Below are 25,604 nucleotides of genomic sequence, written 5' to 3' on the forward strand. Positions count from 1 at the left end.
GGCCTTGAACTCACAGAGATCCGCCTGCCTCTGGCATTAAAGGCGTGCGCCGCCGCCGCCGCCGCCACCACCACCCAGCTCATGGTCTAATTTTTTTGCACTGACATGAAAACCCTATTTATATATAGTGAACCCAAGTAAAAATCCTTTAAAAATTATTTCTGTTATTTTTAATTATATGTGTGCTTGTCTCTTTATGTGGGTTTGTGCACAGGAGTGCAGGTGCCCGAGGAGGCCTGAGGCCCTGGAGCGCTTAGAGAGAGTCCCAGGTGTTTGTGGGCTGCCTCATGTGGGCACTGGGAACCTTTGCAGGAGCAGCAGGCACTCGGAGCTGCTGAGCCATCTCTCCGGCCTGTCGTTTATTTTAATGAAGTGTTGTCTTTAGAACAGATTAGATGTCAATTGGCAGTAGGTAAACTCTATTTCATGTATGAGTGTGAATGATTTTGGGGAGGACTGTGCTTTGTGGGCACAGTCTTTGCCTGGCAGTTTTGAATATTACCATGTTTGACCCTCTCCCCTGCCCACTGTTTTCTACCCAAACAACTGTTTTTTGTTCTTTCAAAAGCTTGTCTGTCCATAGCAAACTTTAAGATTTAGTTGGGGTTGCTGTGCATTAAAAGGCCATAAAGATTTCTTTGCCCAGTAAAATTGTAGCTCTTATTCGGGGAGGCCAACTTAAGTATATGAGTGTGGAAAATTGGGAACTGTGTTACCAGAGCTAAAGGCCTAATTCAAGAAAGAATTGCTTATTTGATCACTGGATTTGGAAGGTGTTAGAGACACAGGTACACGTAGAGGACAAGCCTTGGCTTTATAAGCACGTCTTTGGCTGGCACAGTCAAATGATACCGTGTATGCTCTCACTGTTCCTTTGTGTAGGAGAGGGCATACGTCCCTGACGTAGAGTGGGGTTAAGGAAGGAGCTGAGATCTTGTGGGTGAGCACGGTCCCCACAGAAGATCCCTTGTGCTGTCAGTGCCCATCTTTGTGGTAATGTGGCTGACCCCGTTGGAGATGGAAGTGTAGAGGAAATTTCTGGTGCTGTCACTGGTCTAATGGTACTGGAGCTTAACCCAGTTAGTCTGGAATAACCCCGGAACTAGTAAATACCATGTTAACAACAGGAATGGGGCAAAAACAAAGTCATTTTGGGTCCGTAAAAACTTGACGTGAGTGTGTGATAGGCATTAGTGTCTGCCTGTGTAAATATCTTGTTGACGGGCTCGGTGCTGCTCTGGTCATTAGAGGGCTGGCTGCCTTTCCACTTCATCAGAGACCTGAAGCAAAGGTTTGGGTGAGGCAGGAGCTAGTTCCCTGGTCTCTGTGCTTAAAGGACAGATCGCTGACATGGCTTGTGAACCTCCAGGCTGGACTTACTGTCATAATTGTTAGAAAAATATTTCTAAGGACAGTTTCCATTTGATTTTGCTTTATGCTTTTGCAGTTGAAATGAGGACTGAATCCACTCATCTGTGAGTATCATTAGCAGCTGAGGTTTTTACAACTGGTCTCCAGTGTCAGGACTGTAGAGGACACACAGACAGGCTTCCTTGCAGATGTAGCTGATCTACACGTCTGGCACTCGCTGTAAACTCACAATGTTAGTTCAGCTGTGTTAAGCGTTTTCTGACTGAGCTGGTGTCCTCATGCTGCCTGAAGAGATTCAGGTATACCATTCTAGCTGGAGGTGAACAGCGATTTTCTTTAGAGTTTCATCTGTAATATGTTTGAACAATTTCCCACAAGTTCTGGGCCACATAACCTATTACAGACTCAGTGTTGGTGAGTGTGCTGTCCGTGTGGTTGGGTCTTGTTTTGACCCTGGCTCTTTCATTGTGATTTGGCAGTGAGTTCAGGGAATGCGCATTATCCTCGTGAGGCCCAGCTCTGGCTGAACTGAAGGTCTTCTGCATTGCTCACGTGGTGGTGCAGTTGGGCTCTGCTGTCACGGTAGTGGAGCTGAGTGTGAGCTGGCTGCCAGGGTCTCGTGGTGGCAGAACACCTTGCAGCCTGGACTTCATCACACAGCAGAACTGGCTTGACTGAGAAGAGAGGTACAGATGGGATAAGGAGAAGTATTTCTGTGTCGGAGCAGATTGTGTTCGCACAGTGCTAAAGCGGAGAGCGGAGCACCGGCAGGCTGTTGTCGTTAGCAGCCTCTCTGCCTTAAAATGAAAAGTACTTTCATTTGAAGAGGTTACTTTTACTCTGAGTTTTCCGGGATTGGAATCAAGATGCCTTGCTGCCTCAACTATGAAAGGCTTCCGTTTGGCAGGTTTACTTCCTGACACAGCAGTGTCCTGCTGGGACATATCTGGAGCGCCTCCCTGAGGAAGTGAGGCATGAAACTCGTAAAGGTGCCTCAGTCTCTCGCTAAGATGACTCCTTTTTTCACAGTTGATCTTGACCTTGTTTGCTGTTCATAAGGAAGTATGTTATTCTCATGGAGATAGAGCTAGCCTAAAGGAGGCAAGTTCAGGGCTTCTCTGCTGAGTTTCAGGTACTGTGTTTTTAGCTTATTTTAAAAAGTATCTTGGTAGATATTTACAATGAAATGCATGTCTGCATGGCATCCCTGGACAAATTACTCACAGTTCTTATTGTTGAGGGAGGAAGCAGCATTTGCCAACAACAACCCATTTGGTGGAAATGTTTGTCATAGTGTTTGCTGGTTTCATGAAGAGCGGAACAAAGGAGGGCTGGGCACCTGCCCTGTTGCCTCAGGAAAGGCTTCGTGACCTCAGCTCAGCTAGAGCCTGGGGTTCAAACACACCCCTGCAGGGTAAAACACTCTGTTAGAAGAAAAAGTTAAATGACTTAAATATGCCAGTGTGAGGGATTTGTACAGATCTATTTGTATGGAATCTGTTTAATTCTCATTGTATTGTGGCTCTAGCCGGGATCCCCTGGTGTAGGTGCCCATTCTGTTTAACCACACCCACGCTTAAAATTACAGTATTGATCTGTGAACGGGTGCTTTAAGAGCATTCTTTGAGCTTATAGATAGAAAATTTTACTGTTTAATAACCTTCCATATTGAAATTACCACTTTTATTTACTTATTGATGGATCTTATGTAGGGCAATGCAGAATATAGAAATGAATCTGAAACATTTTTGTCTCCCAGAAGCTGAAAACTAGGAATTGTTAAATGCAGAAAGCAGTTTCTTAGAGGACCTTTCATGTGGAAGGAGGCAGAGCTGTGAGGAAGAGCCAGTGATCTGGCCTTACTCAAGAGGCTTCTGTGGGAAAGCACCCATGTGAGCACACGGAAGGTGTGCTGGGAAATGGGTTGGGAAGGCATGTTGCCTCACAGGGACAGAGGGTAGCAGTGGTCTGTTATTGGTGAAATTATTAAGGTCACTCCACGTAGTTAAAAGGAGATTTATTTAATGGCGTAACTTACAAATTAAGGGATAGGTAGGTCGCGGGGTCTGGGGAAGGTGTATCACAGTCCAGCGGTGTTCTCTGGAGCTCTCCTCTGTCTACCTCCACCATCCAGCGTCCTGGAACCAAGAGAGCGTTCCCCGATCCGGATCTCGGGTCCCCAGGCGCCTCCCTTGGCCCCGCCTTGTAGGCGTGACAGTTGCCGAAGTCTCAATGGGGGTTGGAACTTCCAGAACAAAGCTGGAATGGCTACCCACTACAGTCTGTAGGTAAGTAAGGGGCAGGCCTGGATTTCCAGTAGAAGTACCTTATAGGTCTCAACACTGTAGGGGAAGACTCTATCTCTGTCCTCCCCCATTGTAACTGGGGCCAGCATGGAGCCGGCACACACTAGGGGTCCGCAGGCACATTGGAAGCTATGTCATGATGACTCCTGTAGTACTGGGGACTAGTACGTCCTGTCCTGGACTGCACAGCAAGGCAGGAGACAGGATTTAAGGAGAAAGCATGACTATGTTTCAAATCCATCCCCCTCTGTCTGTCGTGTGTGTACATGTGTATGCCAGTAGACATGCTCATGTGTGCTTCTGCATGTGGAGGCCAGAGGTCAAGATCATGGTGCCGTCCTAAATTGCTTTCACCTTTTTTTTTTTTTTTTTTTTTTTTTTTTTGAGACACTGTGTCTCACCGAACCTGGAGCCCACCTATTCGGCTAAGCTGGTCAATGAGCCCTGGGGATCTGCCTGCTGCTGGGGTCATAAGCAAAGCACTTTGCCACACCTAGAGTCTTATGTATGTGCTGGAGATCTGAACTCAAGCCTCATGTTTGTGCAGTAAGAAGTACTTTACTGACCAACCCCCCCCCCCCAGCCCCTCAAAGATTCCCTTGATTGTATATTGAAAAGACAGTTATGTAACTCTCCTTTTTTCATTAAGGAATAATTCTTCAAATTGTTACAAAGCAGTTTGAAACCATTGTTACTGGGACTTGTGGGAGATGTTTGCTTTTCTGCCACTTGCCTCACAGTCCCTTCTGGCTTTAACCAGTCTATTGAGCTGTGGATCCACCTTTCACCTGGAGAGCTCAACTGTTGTGGAATAGAATATTTGTTTAACTATGTAAAGATGTGTTGCATTTGTTTGTGTTGCAGAATAATTGTTTAACGATGTAAAGACATGTTGCATTTGTTTAACTATGTAAAGATGTATTGCTCTTTCACATTGCCTGCCTAAGGTACCTGGTTGGTCTAATGAAAAGCTGAATGGACAATAGTTAGGCAGAGGAGGGATAGGCAGGGCTGGCAGGCAGAGAGAAAAAGGCCCTGGGTGGGGTGGGGGGTGGGGTACAGCCAGCCAGGAGGAAGCAGCAGGGATTGTGACTTCCACGCTCATGTTGTGTGCCGTAAGGAGTGTTTCTTCTCATACTTTGTATTTGTCAAAGAATTTTTATGTGTGCTTACCATACTTAATTTTACAGTAGCAATAAACTAGGAAGAGATGATGGCTTGAAAAAGTCTGAGTTGAAAATTAGAAACTAGATACTCATCAGATACTTGTGGTTAATGTCTTGTGTGCCAGGTATTTAGTTTGTACTTAGTTTTTCTGTCTCTTACTTGGACTGACTTACAGAAAAATAGTCAAGGTTCTGCTGACTTGCCTTTACCTGTGGTGTTGAGGAAATAGTATGTGGGATAGATTTTGTAGCTACAGAATGAGTGGTGGCTTTGCCCTAGTGAGACTGTCACCTCAGCCAGTTGAGTACCGTGGGACTTCGAACAAGTCTCTAACTTAGTGCTGTCTCGGTTGACATGCTTTCTTTAAACAGTAGGGCACATTGTTTTTTTCCAGCTTCTAAGATGTTTTAAGTTTCAGTCATTCATTCGTTCATAGTGTGTGTATTTGTGTGCACATATGCATGCGTGCACACCACAGTGTGTATGTGGAGATGAGAAGACACCTTTGGGACTCTGCTCTCTCTGGCACTTGGGATGGAACTGGTTGTCCACCTTTGCAGCAAGCACCGTTTCCTGCTGAGCCACCTTGCTGGTTTGTCAGCAGTTTAGTTCACCATCATTGATGGCTTCCCGAGATGAGGAGAATCCTTTTCTCCCCGCTGGGACTCAAACCCAGGGCCTTGCACCTGCAAGCAAGTGCTCACTACTGAGCCAGTTAGTTATAAGCTTGAGAATCCAGAAGAATCTGGCTTTGTAATAGTGGTTTCCATCTAGAAGTCTGAGTACGGGGTAATTGAGTTGGAAGAGGCAAATATTGACTGAGAGTCTTATTCACATGATTAGGTTATGGCAGTTTCAGCTGATCCTGTGATTCTGTGCTAGGTGTTGATATGGAGAATCAGTCAGTCTGTACGGTACGGATAGAGCTGAGCTGCTCCGTTAGTCTGTGAAGGTGATGCTCAGATAGTGGGGCTGCTGCACTCTAAATGTGTTGGCTTAAATGCAGAGAACGGTATAGAATCCAGGCTTTACACAGTCAAAGATGAGATACCTCCCAAGTGTGGTGTTCTCCTGTAATTCCAGCATTGGTAGGAAGAGGCAGGAGAATTGCCATTAAGTTTGAGTTCCAGGCCAGCCAGTGTTGCATATCAAGACCTGTCAAAACAAAACAAATCAAAACAAATTGGAAGAATTTCCCAGTTTCTTTTCTTTTCTCAGAGTCCAGCTATAATGCCATTTTAAAACTGTGTTAAGCTTGAAGCTGCCTTCTTCCTCCTCCTCCTCCTTTTTTTTCTTTTCTTTTTTTTCTTTTTTTTTTTTAAAGATAGGGTTTCTCTGTATGACTTTGGTTGTCCTGGAACTCGCTTTGTAGACTAGGCTGGCCTCAAACTCACTGAGATCCACCGGCTTCTGCCTCCCGAGTGCTGGAATTAAAGATAATGCATCACCACTGCCTAGTGAAGCTGTTTTCTTAAGACTGCGTTTCTGGAAAGTGCCCAGAGTTTTGAGCTGTGAGCAGAGGCAGGCCAGGCATGCTGGATAGGAAGTATTGTGCTGTCACCGCTGGCTGATTGACCTAATAGATGGCATTGCAGGGACTTCGAGGTCACCCACCCTCCAGATTATAAGAAGCTTTATTATAAAAGGGAGGAGGAAAAAAACCAGTGGTACAGTTAGCCTGAATCTCCTGCTGGGAGTGACTGGTGTGCCTTTCAGAAATAGCCCTTCCTGCCTCTAGTTCCTAGCCACTGGATCCTATGTTTTGAAACTTCAGCTGATAGTGCTACCTGGGAAGATTCTCACGCCATCCATCCGTTCAGTCTGCATTTTGAATGGGAATTTCAGGCAAAGACACCAGAGGTACTGTGAGGAGCCTGGGAGAGGCCAGCCAGTGCTGAGATCTGGCCCATAAGCACAACTTTCTTTCTTTCTTTCCTTCTTTCTTTCTTTCCTTCTTTCTTTCTTTCTTTCTTTCTTTCTTTCTTTCTTTCTTTCTTTCTTTCTTTCTTTCTTTCTTTCTCTTTCTGTCTGTCTCTCTCTCTCTCTCTCTCTCTCTCTCTCTCTCTCTCTCTCTCTCTCTCTCTCTTCCTTTTTAGCTTTGCACAAAGGACAAAGATGATATTGATTTGCCAAGTGGCTTGGATCCATGGGACTGTACTGTCTTGTTTTGAGCAGACAGATAACTAACCTTGTCTTTCTTATATTTAGGAGGAGTGGGCCAGAATTACCAATATGTTAAATACTGTATCTAAGGCGAATTTCATTTATGTAACTGGAGTAAAGCTAATAACTGTTACGGAAGTTAAACTGGTTGTCTTTTTTTTTTTTTTTTTTAAAGTGTTTTGGCTTTAAAACCAGTATTGCTTAAAATACAACTTGATAATGGAATACCTCTAAGATTCATTTAGCAAAGATGTTCAGATGAGCTACTAGAGTAGTGGTTCTCAATGTGTGGGTCGTGACCCCTTTTATGGTTGGGGGGTCACCACAGCACGTGGAACTGTATTAAAGGGTAGCAGCTTTAGGAAGGTTGAGAGTTGCTGTGCTAGAGGCTCAGGAGCCAGCTCTCCTAGTCAGGTGGCGGTGGGATCTCTTAGCTGCAGGTCGGTAGGAAGTTGGAATTCAGTTCAGCCACTGGTCCTTGAATGCTAGGCAATGGGCTATGTTGAGGGAAGGACATGGCCACTGCCCACAGGAGCTAGAGGTGTAGGATTAATTCCATGTCCTTTCTAAAAATGGAATGAATTTAGGGCATCTCTTCCTACGTAGTCATGAGGTGTGCGTGGGCTTCCGTCATGATTCTTGTGTCCTCAGGCTTATCTGCTGTGGGGCTGCTGTGTGGGTGATGGGTAGGGGTGCTGGGTAGAGGTACTGGGTAGGGGTGCTGCTGTGTGGGTGCTGGGTAGGGGTGCTGCTGTGTGGGTGCCGCCATTCACTGGTGATCTGCACGGGGAGTGGGGTTCCTAGAGGAGTTACAGGAAAGCGCAGTGCAGTGTGGGAGATTCTGTGAGAGGGAAGCCTTCCATGCCTGGTCACAGCTCTGCCTCCCACAAGGCCTTGTTTATGCTTTCCCATCAGGGTGTGTTTTTGCACTTGAGAATGCAGAGCTAACTTCTGCTGTTAAATGTCTGTGCAGGAGAAAGATGAGCTAGATGTGAACTTTGGGGGAGGTGAGAATCATAGAGCTTTACTATTTTTATGCTTGGAATTCAAGGGTATAGCTAATTTGTAGACCCTCAACCAAGCCCCAATCCTTTCTCTCTTGTCTCTCCAGTCTTAAGCTCTCCGGTGTTCCAGTGTGGAACCCCCCAATTCACCACTTGTCTGCTGGGCTCTTGCTTCTCTGTTTCCACACAGCTCACCTTACCTTCTCTCACTTATTCATTCTTAATTTTTTTTTTTTTTGGTTTTTCGAGACAGGGTTTCTCTGTGTAGCTTTGCGCCTTTCCTGGAACTCACTTGGTAGTCCAGGCTAGCCTCGAACTCACAGAGATCCGCCTGGCTCTGCCTCCCGAGTGCTGGGATTAAAGGCGTGCGCCACCACCGCCCGGCATCATTCTTAATTTTTAAAAGATTTATTTTATCTGGATGATTGTATGTAGATTTTTGATGATTTTTAAAATGAAAGGCGGTCCAAAAATGGTGGTGGTACTCATGTGGGGCAGATTGATGGGTTTAAATTAAATAAGCAGCTGCCATGTAGCTCGCCACAGTCAGGCAAGAGTGCACTCTGTGGGGACAGAGGTGACTGTGCTGGAGGGTTTTTCCTTCTGCGATAGACACCCTTGCTGGCCTTCAGCACTTGGATGAAGTGATCTTGAGATTGTCACTTACTTAATCCCCGAATTGTTTGAAGGAGAGTCAAGAAAGGGAAAAGCAGTCAGAGAAGAGCACAGAAATGGCTGGTGCCCAGATTGGAGGACCGTTTGAAATAGTAGATATTTCATTTAAATTGAGGGTGGATATAAATAGGAGAGTGAGTTGATCAGGTTTGGTTTGTGTTTGAAAACATTTTCTCTGGCCTCACCTTTGAACTAGACATTCCGAAGGTTCAGTTTATTGTTTGATCTTTCCTTTCTTAGTCTGAAGGAAGAGAGGAGATTTCTTGATAAGTGATTTGCGTTTCATTAACTAGCTCTTGAATCTAATCATGGAGTTACTATTGCATGAGAAGCTCAGGGAAATGGCCCCAGAAAGCTCTCATTCCCTCCCTCACTCTGGGAGTTGATGGGGGAGGAAACCACAGGACTTTGCTTTATTGGAGAGCAAGAAGGACCGCCGCAAGTCCAAACTAAAATGCTCCTAAGGCCATGCACATTTGGAAGCAGTGAGTGTGACACTTCATTTATAAAGGACTTCTCTCCCAGCACCAGATTTATTTTAGATGCTAATATTGGAACTGTAATTGACAATAGTAGTTGATTTTCTCCTTTTTAGAATAAAGGTCTCTGGTTGCTATAGCAACATCCCAGAAGATGTCTGTTGGGTCTAGTGGCAGTGTGTCAGGGGTTACCTGGTTGCTGAGAGAGACTGGTGGGTTTTGAGCTCCAGAGAAAAATTGGCAATGTGTGTTTCAGTTCTCTGTGGCCTTTCTCCTGTGGACTTGTCCATAAGAACTGTGCGTATTTACGAATGGCTTGAGGTACCCAGTAGGTGTTAAGCCTACTGTCCTGTAAAATTTGATTATTAGGACAGAACATACTTCATTTTGTTTCCCTCATAATAATGTTTTTTTGGGGGTAGAGGTAGGGAGAAGGGGTTATGTTCCATACAGATTAACTTTGAATACCATAGACTGGAAAATAATTTATTTAACTACCCCCATATGATTTTATTTGTGAAATAATTATAAATGTGTAATTGTTTGGGCTTAAGAACAATCCTTCTAGAAAGGGCAGCTTGCAGGAGCTGTTGTTGTGCTCAGGGGAAAGGATGGAGGACTGACAGTTCTGATGCTCAGAACTTCTGATTTCATCCTTAGTTTCTTATATCCAAATAAAGCTGTGCTCCCAATCATTTACAGAAATTAGCTTATTTATCATTATCCCATAACTACTTTAAATCCCCCAGGATTCTAAAAGGATACTCTGTACTTGCTGAGTTCTAGTGGCAGACACAGCATTGGTGACGTGTGCACTTGGCCTCAAGGCATTGTTAAAAACTCCAGCAGGTACTTACTGAACTGCCCTTATGCTCCGGATCTCAGACTATCCCCGGGAAATGCTCCTTAACACACCTAGCCAGAACCAAATTTTATTTTAATTTTTTTGTTTGTAAGTATGTTTTACCTGCATTTGTATCTGTTTGCCACATGTGTGTCTGGTGCCTGCAGAAGCCAGAAAATGGCATTAGATCTCTTGGAGCTGGAGTTACAGATGGTTGTGAGCCACCTTGTGGGTGCTGGAAATTGAACCCAGCTCCTCTGGAAGAGCATCAAGTGCTCTTAACTGTTGAGCCATCTCTCCAGCCCCCAGGAACACATTTTCAACTGAGCAATAAAATGTAAGGTAGGCAGTCATCGAGAAGGGAAGGTTTTAACACTAATTGTGGAACAGAAGCCATTTGGTACTTGAGATGAGTGGTTGCTTTTATCAAGTTAAACAAAGCCTTGGAATGTTTTCTCCATTCTGTTCTTTAATCACATTCATTGATCTTGGATTTCACTAAATTTGAGTCCCTAAGTTTGATTGCTTTTAAGTATAAATGAGGCTATCTCCCATACTTTGGCAACTTAGAAGCTGGAGAGGGTGATGTTGGAGGTGGACTTCAAGAAAGGCTCTCTCTCCATTCCAGTTCTCCGACTCCTGCTGCCCTAGATGGACAGCCAGCATTTGCCCTTCCAAGGGCTTTGTCAGCAAGGCTGCCTGCAGACTAGACTGCCTGCAGCACTGGACCGTCCAGTCCGTTCTGACTCCATAGTCTGTTCCGTATGGCGGCCATATGCCACATGGCTATTCAAGTCAGTGTTCAGTATAATTAAACATGTAGTTCAGACCCTGGTAAAGTTCAAATCTCAGGTGTGACACATTTCAGTTGCTCAGAGGCCATATTTGGCTGATGGATACCCACCTGGACAGTGTAAATAAAACCATTTCTGTTGCTATAACGGTTGTGTTGCGGCACTGGTCCAGATTGGGTTCCATCCTAAGGAAGAGGCACTGGAGGTGTCTTCTGAACAGAAGGTTTCTGCTAGGTGTGCTGGCAGGGAAGGTGTCTTCTGACTGGGGCTCATTAAAAGTGTCAGAGGTTTCTCCTCCTTCCTTTTTCTCCCTCCTTTCTGAGATGGTAGTAAATGTACTTAAGAGGGCAGAGAACTAATTTTTTAGTGATTTTTTTAAGGCACCTCTTGGACTGCTCAGTGGGCAAACCACTTTGACATCCTGCCATTTCTAAATGGTGTGCCACCGCTGTTGGCTGTGTTAGGAAACTTTATTCTCATGAAATCACTTTACTGTGTACATTTTCTTAGACTCAGGCAGGGTTTGTGTGGCTTATTTTTGTACAGTTAGGCTTATGTGCCAAAGAAACTGCAGCAGATGAACTGGGCCAGTTTTTTTTAATTTTATTTTTTAAATTTATTTCTTTTTCTATTATCAGCTTGATACAGTATAAATTCTTATCTTAATAGTGAAATGTTTCATTGAGGCTTGATATATATATATATATATAGCCTCCGTGGTTCTGTGGGTTGCAGTCTAATTGTTCTTTGCTTTATATCTAGAATCCACTTTAGAGCCAGTTTTCGATGTCTGTGTCCTTGGTAGACATGATGGTTCGTTTTAATTGTCAACCTGACAAATCTCAGTGAGGGCTTGTCTAGGTTGGCTGGCTGTGGGGGATGGTTAAGGTAATGGGGGTGGGAAGACAGCCAGCTTGGGTGGCAGCATTCCTCCTCCTGGCTGGAGGGGATGGATCCTGGATTGTGTAGGAGGAGAGAAAGCAGGCAGAGCACTAGCTGTCTGCTCCTCACTCTGTGGCTGCTGTTGGATGACGTAGCCACAAGCCCCTGCTGCCTTGACTGCCCTGGGTGATGGCTGTGTCCTGGAGTTGGGAGTCAGTCAACCCCCTTTCCTCGAGGTTGTTCTGACAATAACAGGAAAGGTAGCTAAGACAGCTGGTGTGTGTGGTATGCTTGCACAGTTGCGTGTGCACGTACAATCCGAGCAATTTTTCTCAACATCACTGGGGCTACTTCAGAAGTTTGCCTCGGGGTTTTGTATTGGGGTAGTGTTTTAAAGAAATTTTTAGGACGATGGTGTGTAACGGATGAAATAGGCGATCTGTTCAACATTAATGCTCACAGAGAGTTGGGGGAGGTGAGTGCGCTCGGGTCATTTCCTCTGCAGTGTTCAGCAATGCGGACAGTGCCACGCTCGGGGCTCTGCTCTCCTTGAGTGTAGTTAGAGAGCTCTCCAGCCTGTATCAGACCCTGAACTGGTTCCACCTGAACACTGTCTTCCTCTGAGCACGGCCAGAGGACGTGTGTGCTGTTGTGGTGATTGGAATCATTTTCAGATGCCATGCTTTGAAATATACTCTGTTGAATTGTTTCCACTTCAGTTGGCTTAGTAGAGTTTGTGGCAGTTGATTGCTCAAAACATTAGAAAAAGTTAGGAGGAAATGATTAACTTATTAGGAGTGTTTAGAAGAATATTTCAGAAGAAAGCCCCATTTTGGTTAAACTGTGGTTAAATCCTATTAGAATTAAGACCCTAGCTCAGAGTAGGGCTCACTTGGAAAGACGGGCTCAGGCTGTGTGAAGTATCTGGGATACTACTGCTTTGTGCCATCTGAGAAGGTTCATCTTGGGTCTGTCTTGGCCTCGGGGCTATGTGAGAGGGCAGGTCTGGGCCCTAATAGCAATGTGAGACTCTCACCCCGTAGTTGGCAGAGAGCAGTGAGGCTGAGCGAGAAGAATACTTAAAAAGGAAAGATGAGCATGGCCGAGTGCATTGATTATGTGAACAGTGTTCCTCTTGTCGGTGTTCAGCAAAGTGTGGGATGGTCATGGTGAGCTGCATGGGCAGTAGAAAGGGCCAGGAGTGGTGGTGTTTCTTTAAAACAAAATGAAAACCCCAGTCCAAACCAAAGCTGTGAACGATAGCCTCCAGTTCCTTTTTTTCTCGTAGTGGAATCATTTGAAGAGGTTTCCTAATGTGATCATAGGTATCTCATTTCATTCAAAGTAGAATTTCTTAAAAGAAGCTGAACACAAGGCATACTGTACCGGTGTGTGGTCTCCTAGTGAAGCAAGCTCTTGTATATGCACTAATAAATGGGGTCTACAGGGCTGGCGGTTTAACCCATGAGGCTGGAGTAGTTCTCAGTCATTGAAAATTCACCAAGATGCACACTTGCGCGTCTTACCAGGAATGCCCCTCTGGTCTGTACTCAGGCTGTGCTGCATGTGGTGGCTCTTGCTGTGGGAGTGCTAACATGTCCAGTTTTTACTGTATTTTCAGTAGGTCACACTTGCTGTTTTTCTGATGCTTTATTCTTCATCTACAGTATTTGAGTTAGTATTGTTTTCTCATACCTATGATTAGAGAAATTGAATCTTGTTCCTGCAGTGACATGAGTAATGCTTGAAGAAAGCTTTCCACAAAAGACATGTCTGCCAGCCCTGCGGAGCAATAGCTGTTTCTGTGGATGACTGGGTTTCATATTTAAATATTGTCATGAACTCATGGATCCAAGCACACCATGTCTATCGCAGTTGTTACCCTCCTTGGTATCAAAATGACCCATTGTTCTCTGCAAGAGAACATCCCCACACTGAGAGAGGTGGTGCAGAGAATGGGCTCCAGCTCATGGCGCATGGCGTGGAACTTGAGTCTTCTCATGGGTAGTGTTGCAGGTTCACAGCCAGTGACTGTAGATGATAGCACTTGGAGTTTGGCGCCTCCCTCTCTTCCTGGCCATGCAGGGCTCCTGGTCAGCTGGAAATTACTGGTGCTGTGTGGCAAGTTAGTGTCTGTGAGGTTCTCTTCTCTCTCAAAGTCAACAGATTTAGATGATCCTGCTCCATAAAATCTTAATCTGTGCAGAAACTTGGAGTGAGATCGGCTTTTGGAAGCAGATCACAAGATGTGATATGGTATACCACTGACATGTGGAAGAGACGCATCTTGAAGCCTTCCAAGTCCCACTTTGCAAACACTATTACCACATGCTATTTTCCTTCATAAAAATAACATTTTTGCTCTGGATGTCTTACTCACCAAAAATATTTGTACTGTTTTGGGGGGACTGAGGATGGAACCTGGGCTTGTGCATGCTAGGCAAGCACCCTGGTCTCATTTGCAAGCATCTCAGAAATAGAACTCATGAAACTGGGTGAGACTGGGTCTTGGAAGAAACCTGAATACTTAGAGAGCAAAGAAACCCTTGCAACTCCTGCTTGATGATGGTGTGGACCTGGCTGTCCTAAGGCAAAGCACACATGCAGCCTGTAGTTCAAAGGGAGTGTTTGGAGGCCACTGTCTAGTCCAATCCCATAATGTTCTGCAGGAGAGGAAATGTTAAGAGGTTTTATAGTGAGCAGCTATGAAATAGGTGGAGAATCACTTCCCAGATGCTCAGCACTGGCCTTTCACCAGAGCCTAGCGCTGGCTGTGGGGAAGTTTCCCACTTCACTTTCATTTGCTTGGTGCTAAATTTCCCCACAGCTGGGAGAAGTTTCTGACTTGGCATTTACTCCTAACCCTGTTGATAGAAGAAAGGTTGAATTCTCCTGAAGCGTTAACATTGTCTTGTTGAAGAGGACCCAAATCTATCTGTGGGGAGATGCCAACAGTTTTAGATTATTAGGGTGGTCATGAGGGAGATGAGGTGTTTCTGGCCCTCATGGTTGTAGGCTGAAGTGGCTTTCATTGGCCTGTGTTATCCACAGAGCTGTCACATTGGAGTACAGAGATTCTATTTCTCAGGTTGATGATGCCTCACCCAGTAGTCAAGACTTAGGTCCAGTGAATTGATGACTTTGTTATATTTTTACATACTCAAGCTCTGTAAGGGGTTCTGCTTGAAGTGAAGGGTGCTTACATCTGCCAGAATCATTACTGAGCCTTTCTAGTAATTTAGTTTCTTGAAATTGAAATGAAACTTTCTGAACACAGCCTTACTGAATATGGATTTCAGAGCCGTGCTAATGCTTCTGTCTCTGCAGATTCTGAATTGATCTGAGTTTGGCAGTGAATTATGGATGTGTTATTTCAGGAATTTTGCACATGCTCTGCTTTAAAGCACTGATGATTTCTGTAGAACGCTGTTGTTTGCGTTGGCTCACTCAGTGACGCTGAACCCATCAGATGGCCGCATTGTCCTCTAGGACTGCGACCAGAATTGATGAGATGGAGCAGGCCACAGCTGCTTAGTTTCTCAAACTTCAGATTTTTCAAAATGAGTCTTGTAAATAGGGTGAGATACATTGTTTTGATGCCATAATTTTTTTTGTGCAGTTTGATAATAGTTCATGTAGTCTTTTTCTTAACATAATTACTTTTGTAATTCATTTTCTTCTCACATTGTTTATTTTGAAGGAAAAGCATGTTAGAAACAATGTAGATCTACTCCTCATACTGGGTTGCCTTGTCCAGCCTTAATACACAGGGAGATGCTTAGTCTTATTGCAATTTGATATGCCATGTTTTGTTGATATCCATGGGAGGCCTGTCCTTTCCTGAACAGAAATGGAGGGAGAGTGGATTGGGGGTGGGAACAGAGGGGGTGGGATGGGGAGGAGTGGGAGGAGAGGAGGGAGGGGAAACTAGGCTGGGATGTAAATAAATGAATAGATGAATTTAAAAAAAACCATAGATAACATCTCTGACTTTTAAGCCGTCTATCCATTTAAGATGCCAGAAAACACTGACTGCCCCTAGAAACTAGCAGGCCTGCGAGTGCTTCTTCGGCTGCTTGTGTGCTGACAAGGCACCCCAGGCGCTCGACCCTGCTGTCGCTGCCCTTCTTCCCACAGTGTTCACAGATCGTTGGATCACTGGTATATGATGCACTTTAGTTTTTCTGCATTACTATCTATTTTAATTACTTTTCCCTCATCCTTGAAAAGTTTTTCTGTCCAGTCGGGTATCCATCTTAGGGGGTCCTTGGTTTAGTGCCAGTTTTTTATTTGACACATGTGATTACTAAAATTTGTATAATAATTTTTGTTGTATTATATTCAGTGTATGTTTATGTCTCGGTTCTGTAAAGATCTTTCCTCTGTGCTTTTTCAGTGTACTATTTTCAAAGGCTAATTTTAGTTTGGGATACAGTACTGGAAAGGAAATAGAGATTGTGGTAGGGATGGGCCTTCCCACAGTGGCCTGGAGGCTGTGTCATGGCAATGGGTTTGGGGTAGTGCTTTCGTGCCCAGCATACTCTAGCTCTCTTGAGGTTTATTTATTTATTTATTTTTTGTTTTTTTTTTTGAGACAGGGTTTCTCTGTGTAGCTTTGTGCCTTTCCTGGAACTCACTTGGTAGCCCAGGCTGGCCTCGAACTCACAGAGATCCGCCTGGCTCTGCCTCCCGAGTGCTGGGATTAAAGGTGTGCGCCACCACCGCCCGGCAAGGTTTATTTTATCTCGTGTGTGTGAATGGTTTGCCTGCGTGTATATCTGTGTACCATGTGTGTGCCTGGTGCTCATGGATGCCAGAAGGGCATCAGATCCTGTAAAGCTGAGTGAAAGATGGTTGTGAGCCACCATGTGTGTGCTGGGATCTGAATCTGGATCTTCTGTGAAAGCAGCCAGTGTTCTTCGCCATTGAGCCATCTCTCCAGCCTCCTGTTCATTGCTCTTTTAGGTCTTGGAGGCTCGCCTGTGGCTTAAGGCTAGCCTTGGTGTTTTCTAAATAACACTGAGATGGCTCTTCTGTGACGCTCCCCCAGAGTTGGACGGTATGCATGCAGTCCAAGCCTGTTGGCTCCCCTGTACGTTAATGGTACCAAGCTGGATACATTCTATCCTTCTAACATTTTCCTTTAAAAGAAAAAGTAACTCGCTGACTTACTTACTTAGCAATTCTGTGATGCCTAAAGCAACTCAAGCTTCTTGGTTGGGGAGATGAGGGGCGTTGCTTTCTGTGAAGTGTGATTCATAGAGACTCACTTGTGTCATATTGACCCTGCTTGTTACTGTGTTTCCTTCTCTCATAGAGCTCCAGGCTCATTGAGGAGGCTGGCAGATGTGCTCTGCCTTTGGCCTGTTCATGTGAGGCGGCTCCAGGATACAGCAAGAGCTAATATGAGCGGCTTGAGTCGGGTGGTGGTGGGGCACGCCTTTAATCCCAGCACTCGGGGGGCAGAGCCAGGCGGATCTCTGTGAGTTCGAGGCCAGCCTGGGCTACCAAGTGAGTTCCAGGAAAGGCGCAAAGCTACACAGAGAAACCGTGTCTCGAAAAAACAAAAAACAACAAACAAAACAAAAAAAAAGAGCGGCTTGAGCGAATTCCCATGAGGTTCACAATTTCCACCTATCGGGGGACTTTTTCCCACCCATGTTTTATGTTTCCAATTATTTTGAACACAGATGTGATATTATAAATATAATGAATATTTTGATGTATCACTTATACTAATTAAAAGTTTTAATTATATTTATTTTGTACGCGCAGGCCCATGGAGTTCATAGGACAATCTGCAGGAGTCAGATTGTGTCGGGCTTAGTTTGATGGCAAGCATATTTACTGGCTAATTTTGCCACCTGTTCTCCCCCACCCCCTTTCTTTTTTGAAGACAGACTATCATATAGTCCAGGCTGGTCTGGAACTTACTCTGTAGCTGAGATTGGCCTTGAACTCCTGATCCTCCTGCCTCCAAATCCCAAGTGTTACATAAAAGAACAAAACAAAACAAAAAACAAAACCCAAGATTACTTAAAAGCATCTGCTACTGTATCTGGCCCCAAAATTATTAATAATTATAAAAAGTACAAAAGTGCTTTGGAAATACTGAGAGTCAGCCATGTGGCCATTTTCCTGGTCTAAGATGGGGTGGGGGCAGGCGGGCAAGTGTCATTGTATTAATTCTTACTTTGGTAAGTGAATTTAGTCATATTTTTGAAATTTTTGCTTTTCATGTATGTGCATATTTGCCTGAATGTGTGCCTGTGCACCATGTCCAGGCCTGGTGCCCACGGGGGTCAGAAGTGGGCATTGGATTCTCTGGAACTGGAATTACAGATGGTTGTGACCTGTGGGCGCTGGGGGCTGAACCTGGGTCCTCTGCAACCACTGAGCCAATTTCCGGCTCCAGTCACGCGTTTCCTTTTCCTTTTAAAATAGGCTACTTAGAATATGTTTTTCCCCATTATTTCAGCCATGACAGACTATTTTGGGGCTTCATGCAGATGAGCACAGAAAGTATGCCTGACACTCATTTTCATGTAAACTCTTGTGCCGCTTTTCTTAAGCAGAAATGGCTGAGAGTGGGTTTGTTCTGTAAAAATCAAAAGTTGCTTTTACTGCCTAGAGTAACATATTTACCTGGCTAGAGCTGTGTGACAAGGACCAGTCTACTGCTGTAAACACTGATGCAGGATTGGGGGTAGGGGATGGACACACATGACTCATTTGGTAGCCAGAGGATCCTTCTAGCAGGACAGGCAGAGAGGAAGTGAGGGGCAGCACTCACCCCGTGGCCAATGGATCCTTCAGCAGTGAGAAGGAATAGAGCTCAAAAGAATGTCATTTCCCCCACTCTGAATGGACCGGACAGTAGACTCTAAGACCTTAGTCCACTAATCAGTGTATACAACTTTTTGTGGTTTCTGGGCGTGGCAGGGCAGGGTGGGGTGGGGTGGCTGTGATGTAGGCCTTAAAATCTAGGCTTTAACTTTGTATGGTTTTGCTCTTTTTTTTGTTGTAGGGTTTTTTTTTTAAAATTTTTATTAAGCATTGCATAACATGCGCATAGTATATAATATGCTGCATTTGCCTTCTAGCAGGAATAGGTGACCATAGCTAAGTAATTTTTTTCATCAGCCAGGAAAGTGCTTCCTTCGTCAGTATTCTCCAAGCCCCTGGACTCATAGTAGCGATTGACTCCAGAGACCCGTCTATCTCTTCCCATCAAATACCACTGGTAACGAAGTCGAACAACTCTTTTTTCCTTGCCCCCGTTGGTGAACTTGTGGATGTACGCAGTGGATACCCCAGGAATGGCCAAGCACACGCCCATGATGGGGCCAGGGAGAATCTCGAACCACATCTCCTCACCGCTACTCACGCTCCAAACCGCCACCGGCTCCTCAGAGGTCATGGTTTTGCTCTTACAGAGACTTAATGTCCTCAGCTTGCTTACCGTCTCCACCCTTATCCAAACCCTTGCTGGAACTCATTTCCCGAGCTAGCTCTCCACTTCATTACTCACCAGGTTTACATGCTTGCTGTATGCAGGACAAGAGGTGGGAGCCGTGATTGTAAAAGTCTTGAGTCCTGTCCTTTAAAGTGCTCTTGGTGTGGAAGAGGTGTTGGGGCAGAATGTTAGAAACCAAGAAAAAACTGTGAGGTCATAAATTATGGCAACAATAGCTGCCATTCTGGAAACTTCCCAATTGAAACATTCCCCCTCTGCCCTTTGAGGAGTCTCAGTGGGAAGTGATAGGCGATAGTTAACTTCGGTCAAGGCCCAGAGAAGACACAGCAGTTTACCCTGTGTGTGACCCAGTCTGTGAAAGCAGATGAGGTCGGCACCTCCGAAGACAAGTGGGCCTCACGGAAGCAGGAGGAAAGGGCCCCTGAGTGGCTGTCACAACTCAAGGGAGGCCTGGGGTGTGTTGTAAATCAGGTGACACGTACAGGGCACATTAAACGTCGGACAGTCTGTGTCAACCTGAAGTTGAGATCAGGTTGTGATGTAAGGTTAAGGAGAGAAGAAAAGGTAAAGTCATTATTACTTTTTATTTTTACGTTGTAGTGCGCTCTCTCTCTCTCTCTCTCTCTCTCTCTCTCTCACACACACACACACACACACACACACACACCCTTAAGTGAGTAAAGATCTTTTGGGTCCTGGGAGGAGAAGCAGCAGAGCGAACAAGTCCTGCTTCTGTCCTGTGCCAGGCCTAGGAACGGCACTGGGCTGTGTCTTACTGTTTGTGAGTTGTGCTGTTGGGGCACTTTGTAAGGAAGTATTCTCCTGTATATGTAAACATGGCTCATCAAAGGGATTGCTTTGATGTGAGCATGTTAATGTTCTTAGGCTTTCTGTAAAAGAGGACGGATTTCTGGGTGGTAAATGCCAATTTAAAGTGGTAGACTCCTTGGATTAAAAACTCCTCAAGGTCTCTCTAATTCCACGGTTCCAGCCAGCAGCTGCTGAGGGCTGCTTTGGAGGCAGTTGAAGCTCCCAGTGTTGTCCAGAAGAGCATCCCACCGATAGGAGTGGAATAGTGCCTGTGCTGAAGAGTGGACAGAGAGTCCTTAGGGCAGGGAGCCAGAGGCCGCTTGAATTCACAGAGAGCCGAGGAGTCACGTGGTACTCCTTGCACCATCAGAAAGAGGCTGCAGAGTTCACTCTGCCCGTGCACAGGCCCCTGGGCTGCTCTGATTCTGCCCACTGTAGCTCAGTGGGGCAGATGGAGTGGGAACGTGCTACTGCTGCTCAGGGATTGAAACGGTACTTCTGTCCAGTTACACTCAGCAGGGACACTGAAGTGACATCGGATCCTAAGAGCTTCAGGTTTGGGCAGTTGCTCTTTGGATTGCCCTGCATTTATCAACGCTTTCTGTTGTCACTGCAGGTGATTACGTATTAAGCTACATCTGCAGATAGCTTAAACCAGTGGACTTACACTTTAGGAACTACTAAACACAACATTTTCAAGTAATTTGGAGACTTTCCCATTTCTAGTTTATCAGCCGTCTCAGAGACTGATGGGAAGGAAGGCCCCGTAGTACTCCTACTTACTCTGTTCTGGGTACTTGAGGTTTTAAAATATTTGGAGGGCTAGAAAGGTTGTTGATGTTTAGAAATGAAAAGGGGCGGACTGCTTTCTGCTTCCAGCAGCTCCAGGTGACATCCTTACCTGGGAGTGGCTTGTCTGTCCTGCCCCTCTGCCGTCAGGCAGCTCACTTCCGCCTTTCTGCTGTGGGCTGTAGGCAGCTGCTAGCTCCCACTCCTGGCTTCACATGATGTTTCCTCCTCAGGAGCCTCAGCTGTGACCTCCTGGGACTTCACTGACTGAGGAGTAGGAAGCAGCGGTTCTCAGCCTCAGGGAATAGAGCTTGTTGGGAGACCAAGGAACTGGTTTTTCCTGAGCAATTTCTACCTTGTTTTTTTACGTCTTCATCTAGACTAGATCTGACAAGGCGTTTAGGTAGCATAGCACTCTTATGAAGCTTTTGGTAGAAATACTGAAAAATAAGTAGGTCTCTCATATTGTAAGTGTGTCGTCCCCCCCCCCCCCCCCCCCCCCCCCGATTTTCTCTGTGTAGCTTTGGCACCTTTCCTGGAATGAACTCTGTAGCCCAGGCTGGCCTCAAACTCACAGAGATCCACCTGCCTCTGCCTCCTGAGCGCTGAGATTAAAGGTGTAAATTACTTTTAAAACAACAAATACTGTGAAGACCTGTGGTGTCTGTATTTAAAGCCATATCTCCAGGCAACCTGCATAACACACTCTCATGTTAAGAGTGGCATTATTTTCAATAAGGAAGTAAAAACCCCTCTTAACACTGAAGTATAAAGAGAAATCACTTCTCCTCAGTCTCTTAAGTTGTTCTTGTCATGACTGGGGGATGGAGAGTCTGGAACTTTGTGCTTCCCAGCCAGGTGTGGCCATTGAAGAACTCACATCCTCCTACACCTTGGTGATTCAGGAAGAGGAGCCCTGCATTCCTAGGCTAGGCCTCACAGAGTCAGAGACAGGGCCTTTGTATGAGGAAAGTGGCCTATTTTGGTTTCCTTTTTTGAAATACGCTTGATAAGATTTACTTCCAAGCTTCATTTCTGCTGTTTCTATCTTTGTATGTCCAGTTGATTTTAAACTTTCTTTTGATTATTGTAAAAATTGAAAGGTAGAAGTTCAACTTGCTGCATTTATCTTTAAGACAACTGACGCGATTACAAGAGAGTTGAGAGTTCTCAGCTATGGCAACAGTTTGCAGATTTTGGCATGATAGGTTAGAAACTCTTTAATGTTGCTCTGCCTGGCATTTGGGAGTCAAGTGCCTGTCTGGCTGGCGAAGATCAGGGGTGGGATTGCTTCTGAGATGGTGCTGTTTTCACAGGAGTAGCTGCTTCCCTCTCATGGTCCTGTGAGTTGAGTGTGGTCTGCCTGCCTTCCTAAGATTTGTAATTTATTTTGTATTTATGTATATGTATATGTATATGTATATCTGCCTTTGTGAATTTGTGTGCACTTTGTGTGTGTAGTGCCTGTGGAGGCCAGACAAGGCCATTGGAGCCATTGGAGCTGGAGAGACAGGTGGTTTTGACCGGCATCACATAGGTGCTGGGAAGTGAATTGAACCCGGGTCCTCTGGAAGAGCAGCTAGTGCTTTTCATCCCACTTTTGCTTATTTCCATTAGTTGTTTTAGTGAGTATTTAGCCTTTAAAAAAGTAACCATTTAATTGGCTCCCTAGCATTTTGAATATAACTATTTCTGCATACCCATTTATGCTACTTTTTCTTTTTTTTTAATTTATTTTTATTTTATGTGCATTGGTGTTTTGCTTACATGTAGGTCTGTGTGAAGGTGCCAGATCTCCTGGATCTAGAGTTATAGACAGCTGTGAGCTGCCATGTGGGTGCTGAGAATTGAACCCCGGACCTTTGGAAAAGTAGCCAGTGCTCTTTATCTCTGAGCCATCTCTCTAGCCCCAATGCTATCTTTTCTATTTGTTGTCCTTACTAAGAAAATGAATATGATTTTAGAATAAACATTATTAATAGTTTGGGTGCAGTTTATCTCTTTTGTCTTCTCTGTGGTGATCCCTTGGTGATTTGGAATAATTTTCTTTTTACTTTTGATGCTATAATATTTTTTAATTAAGCTTAGATTTCTATGTCTTTAGTTTGAAACAAACAAGTTTAAATTGAATGTTTAGTTAGTGTTATAATACTGACTTCAAAGAAAGGAGTGTGTGTGTATGTGCATGTGTGTGTACTCTCAAGTGCACATATATGTCTGCCTGTGGAGGCTGACTGTGGCTGTTTCCTTCCATCCATCCATCCATCCATCCATCCATCCATCCATCTCACTTTCCACCTTATTTTTTGAGACAGAGTTCTCACATTCAGTAGTGGCTGGCCAGAAGAGTCTGCAGGATCTACCCGACCCTGCCATTCCCTAGTGATGGGGGCTACAGGTGTGCACTGGCACACTGAGCTTTTACATGGTGCTAAGGTCCAGGCTCAGGTCTTCATGTTTGTACGACAAGCACTTTCCCCACGGAGTCATTCCCAAGCCTCACTGCTGACTTTTGAGAGCACTAATACACTCTGAGTTATATATATAGAGGGTGGGATTTTGCACAAGCATTGACAGGACATGACTTGGGACTGGAACAAGCCATGGCTTTCAGAGTGGCAGCAACAGAAACATCTTGGAACAGGATAGTCCCCCATATTTTGGTTGACAAGGTCAATTTGTATTGTTACCACACACTCAAAACAGTTTGATACATCATAATTTATGCTGTAATTACAACAAAGGGACTTTAAACATGGGATGGAAAAGAGGAGTTGATTTAGCACAGAGTATCATATTGTCTGAGAAACTGCTAGATTGTCTCCTGAAATAGACCTGGGAATGTTGGTGTTGGCACGTGTTTCGGAAGGAAGAGTGGCCCGCCTGTAGAGTTGCTGTAGCGAACTGCTCCCTGCACTCGTGTTCCCCGTGTGTCGTAAAGGAACAGGCTGATGGCTGCAGGATCTAGAGCGTGGACGGGTCAGTGCTCTCACCACTCAGTCAGTACAATGCAGGCCTTGGGCCAGAGGTCAGGATGCTATGCCAGCTGCAGGTAATAGGATAATTTAGATGGAAACCTCTAGAGTCTGTTTTTTAAAACACAAAACCTCTTACAACAACTGAGTTCAGCAACATTAACAGTGTACAAAATAACCACATAAAAGTTTATACAGATTAGGCAAGTTGGCACACACCTCTAACTCCAGTTCTCTGGAAGTGGAGGCAGAAAGATGGAAGCCCATGACCTACCTTACCTACATAGGAGTTCCAGGCCAGCCTGCCCAGAAAGCAACCAACAAAAGAATTTCTTCTTCTAGCCATGATCACATGGGCACCAAAATTGAAAGTACAGTACCATTTGTAATTGTTCAAAAGTATTTAGGTGTAAGTATAATAAAACATGTAATCCACACAGGTCTACACACTCACACTCCTGTTTAGAGTCATTGACTGAACGTCGGCTGCCCTTTCCCGAGGTGTTACCTTGGAGCAGAGTTAATTCCGAGCAAACCACAGAGCTGGATAGCCTCAGTCCTGTAATCCTGCTGGCATGTGGACGCTGGAGGGAGGAGGATCAGGAGTCCATAGCTGTGCTTGCTCCATAGTGAGTTCAGTGCTCTCTTGACCTACATGAGATCCTATCTCAAAAGACCCAAAAGCAATCAGAAAAAACAAACAAACAAACAAAAAACAAAACAAAAAAAGCCCCCAAACCACCAGAAAACAAACCTCAGAGTTTGAGTGTGGAAATATAAAACTATTTTTTTACATTGTATTTTAGGTGTGTTGTATGTGCCCGAGTGTATGTGTGTGCACCATGTGTGCAGGAGGTCAGAGAGGACATAGGACCTCCTGGAGCTGCAGTGACAGGCAGTCACAAGCTGCCTTGTGGGTGCTGGGAACTGAACCATGGTCCCAGGTGTGAGAGGCAAGTACCTCATCTGCTAAGCAGCCCCTGAAACTGAATTTACAAAACAAACTCCAGGGCTGGCAGGGTGACTCAGCTGGTAAAGATGGAAGGATAGAGCAGACCCACAGAACTGCCCTCTGACTCCCACAAGCAATGGCACCCCACCCCCACATTAACACAACAACAGCAACAATAAAGGAAATTGTCGGGGTTCAAGACTGAACTGTCCTTGAGGCTCTCAACCTCATGCCCAGGACCTGAATATAGGTTGTGCAAGACAGTCAGCCGAGGAGCCGGGCATGGTGGTGCACACCTGCAACTCCAGCACTCAGGAGCTCAAGGTCGTCGTCGTCGTCGTCGTCGTCGTCGTCGTCGTCGTCGTCGTCTCAGGTACGAAGGAGTTCTGGCTGGCGTGGGTTACAGGAGGCCCATGTTAACAACAGAATTCAAACAAAAATTCTTAAGACCCTGAGAACCCCCCAAAATTAAAAAGTAAAAACAGGTTACAGAGTGGGAAAAAAATCTTGCAGCGAAGCATCTGGAGAAGGACCAGGGCTGAGAAAATAGGAAGATCTCCCAGAGGTCAGAAGGAGAGAACCAGCAGCCCAGTTAGAAGAATGAACAGATGGAATTGCTGTGGACTGGGTGTTGAGCTCAGGAAGAGATTCCTCGTATTAGACACGAGGAGCCCAGCTTCCACCTACAGGGAGCTCTGCGGCTGTGCTGAGCAGCAGCAGCAGTAGCAGCAGCAGCAAGTACTTCGGAGGGTGGAGGGGCTGCATCGCTGGTGTGTAGGCACAGGGTCTATAAACCACTGTAGTCACTCCGTACCAGCTCTCAGTTCCTTGAAAGCAACTTTTCATCTACAATGCAGTCTAGCAGCTGTGCACTGATCATTTATCCCAGAACAATGAAGACGCCTTCACCTCAGTG

The 25,604-nt window shown here is 45.2% G+C and overlaps 2 protein-coding genes across 3 annotated transcripts in view; one reads left to right on the plus strand and one right to left on the minus strand.

Moving 5' to 3' along the window:
• Window positions 1-25,604, plus strand: part of Med13l (mediator complex subunit 13L) — a 227,150-nt gene that overhangs the window by 45,221 nt on the left and 156,325 nt on the right. The gene's annotated exons all lie outside the window — the stretch shown is intronic.
• On the minus strand, window positions 18,774-19,207 carry LOC131898447 (NADH dehydrogenase [ubiquinone] 1 alpha subcomplex subunit 1-like). Its single transcript, XM_059249612.1, has one exon. The coding sequence runs from the start codon at window positions 19,103-19,105 to the stop codon at window positions 18,785-18,787; it is 321 nt and encodes a 106-aa protein (XP_059105595.1). The 5' UTR covers window positions 19,106-19,207; the 3' UTR covers window positions 18,774-18,784.

This window comes from Peromyscus eremicus, chromosome 23 (genome assembly GCF_949786415.1).
Source record: "Peromyscus eremicus chromosome 23, PerEre_H2_v1, whole genome shotgun sequence".
NCBI lineage: Eukaryota > Metazoa > Chordata > Mammalia > Rodentia > Cricetidae > Peromyscus > Peromyscus eremicus.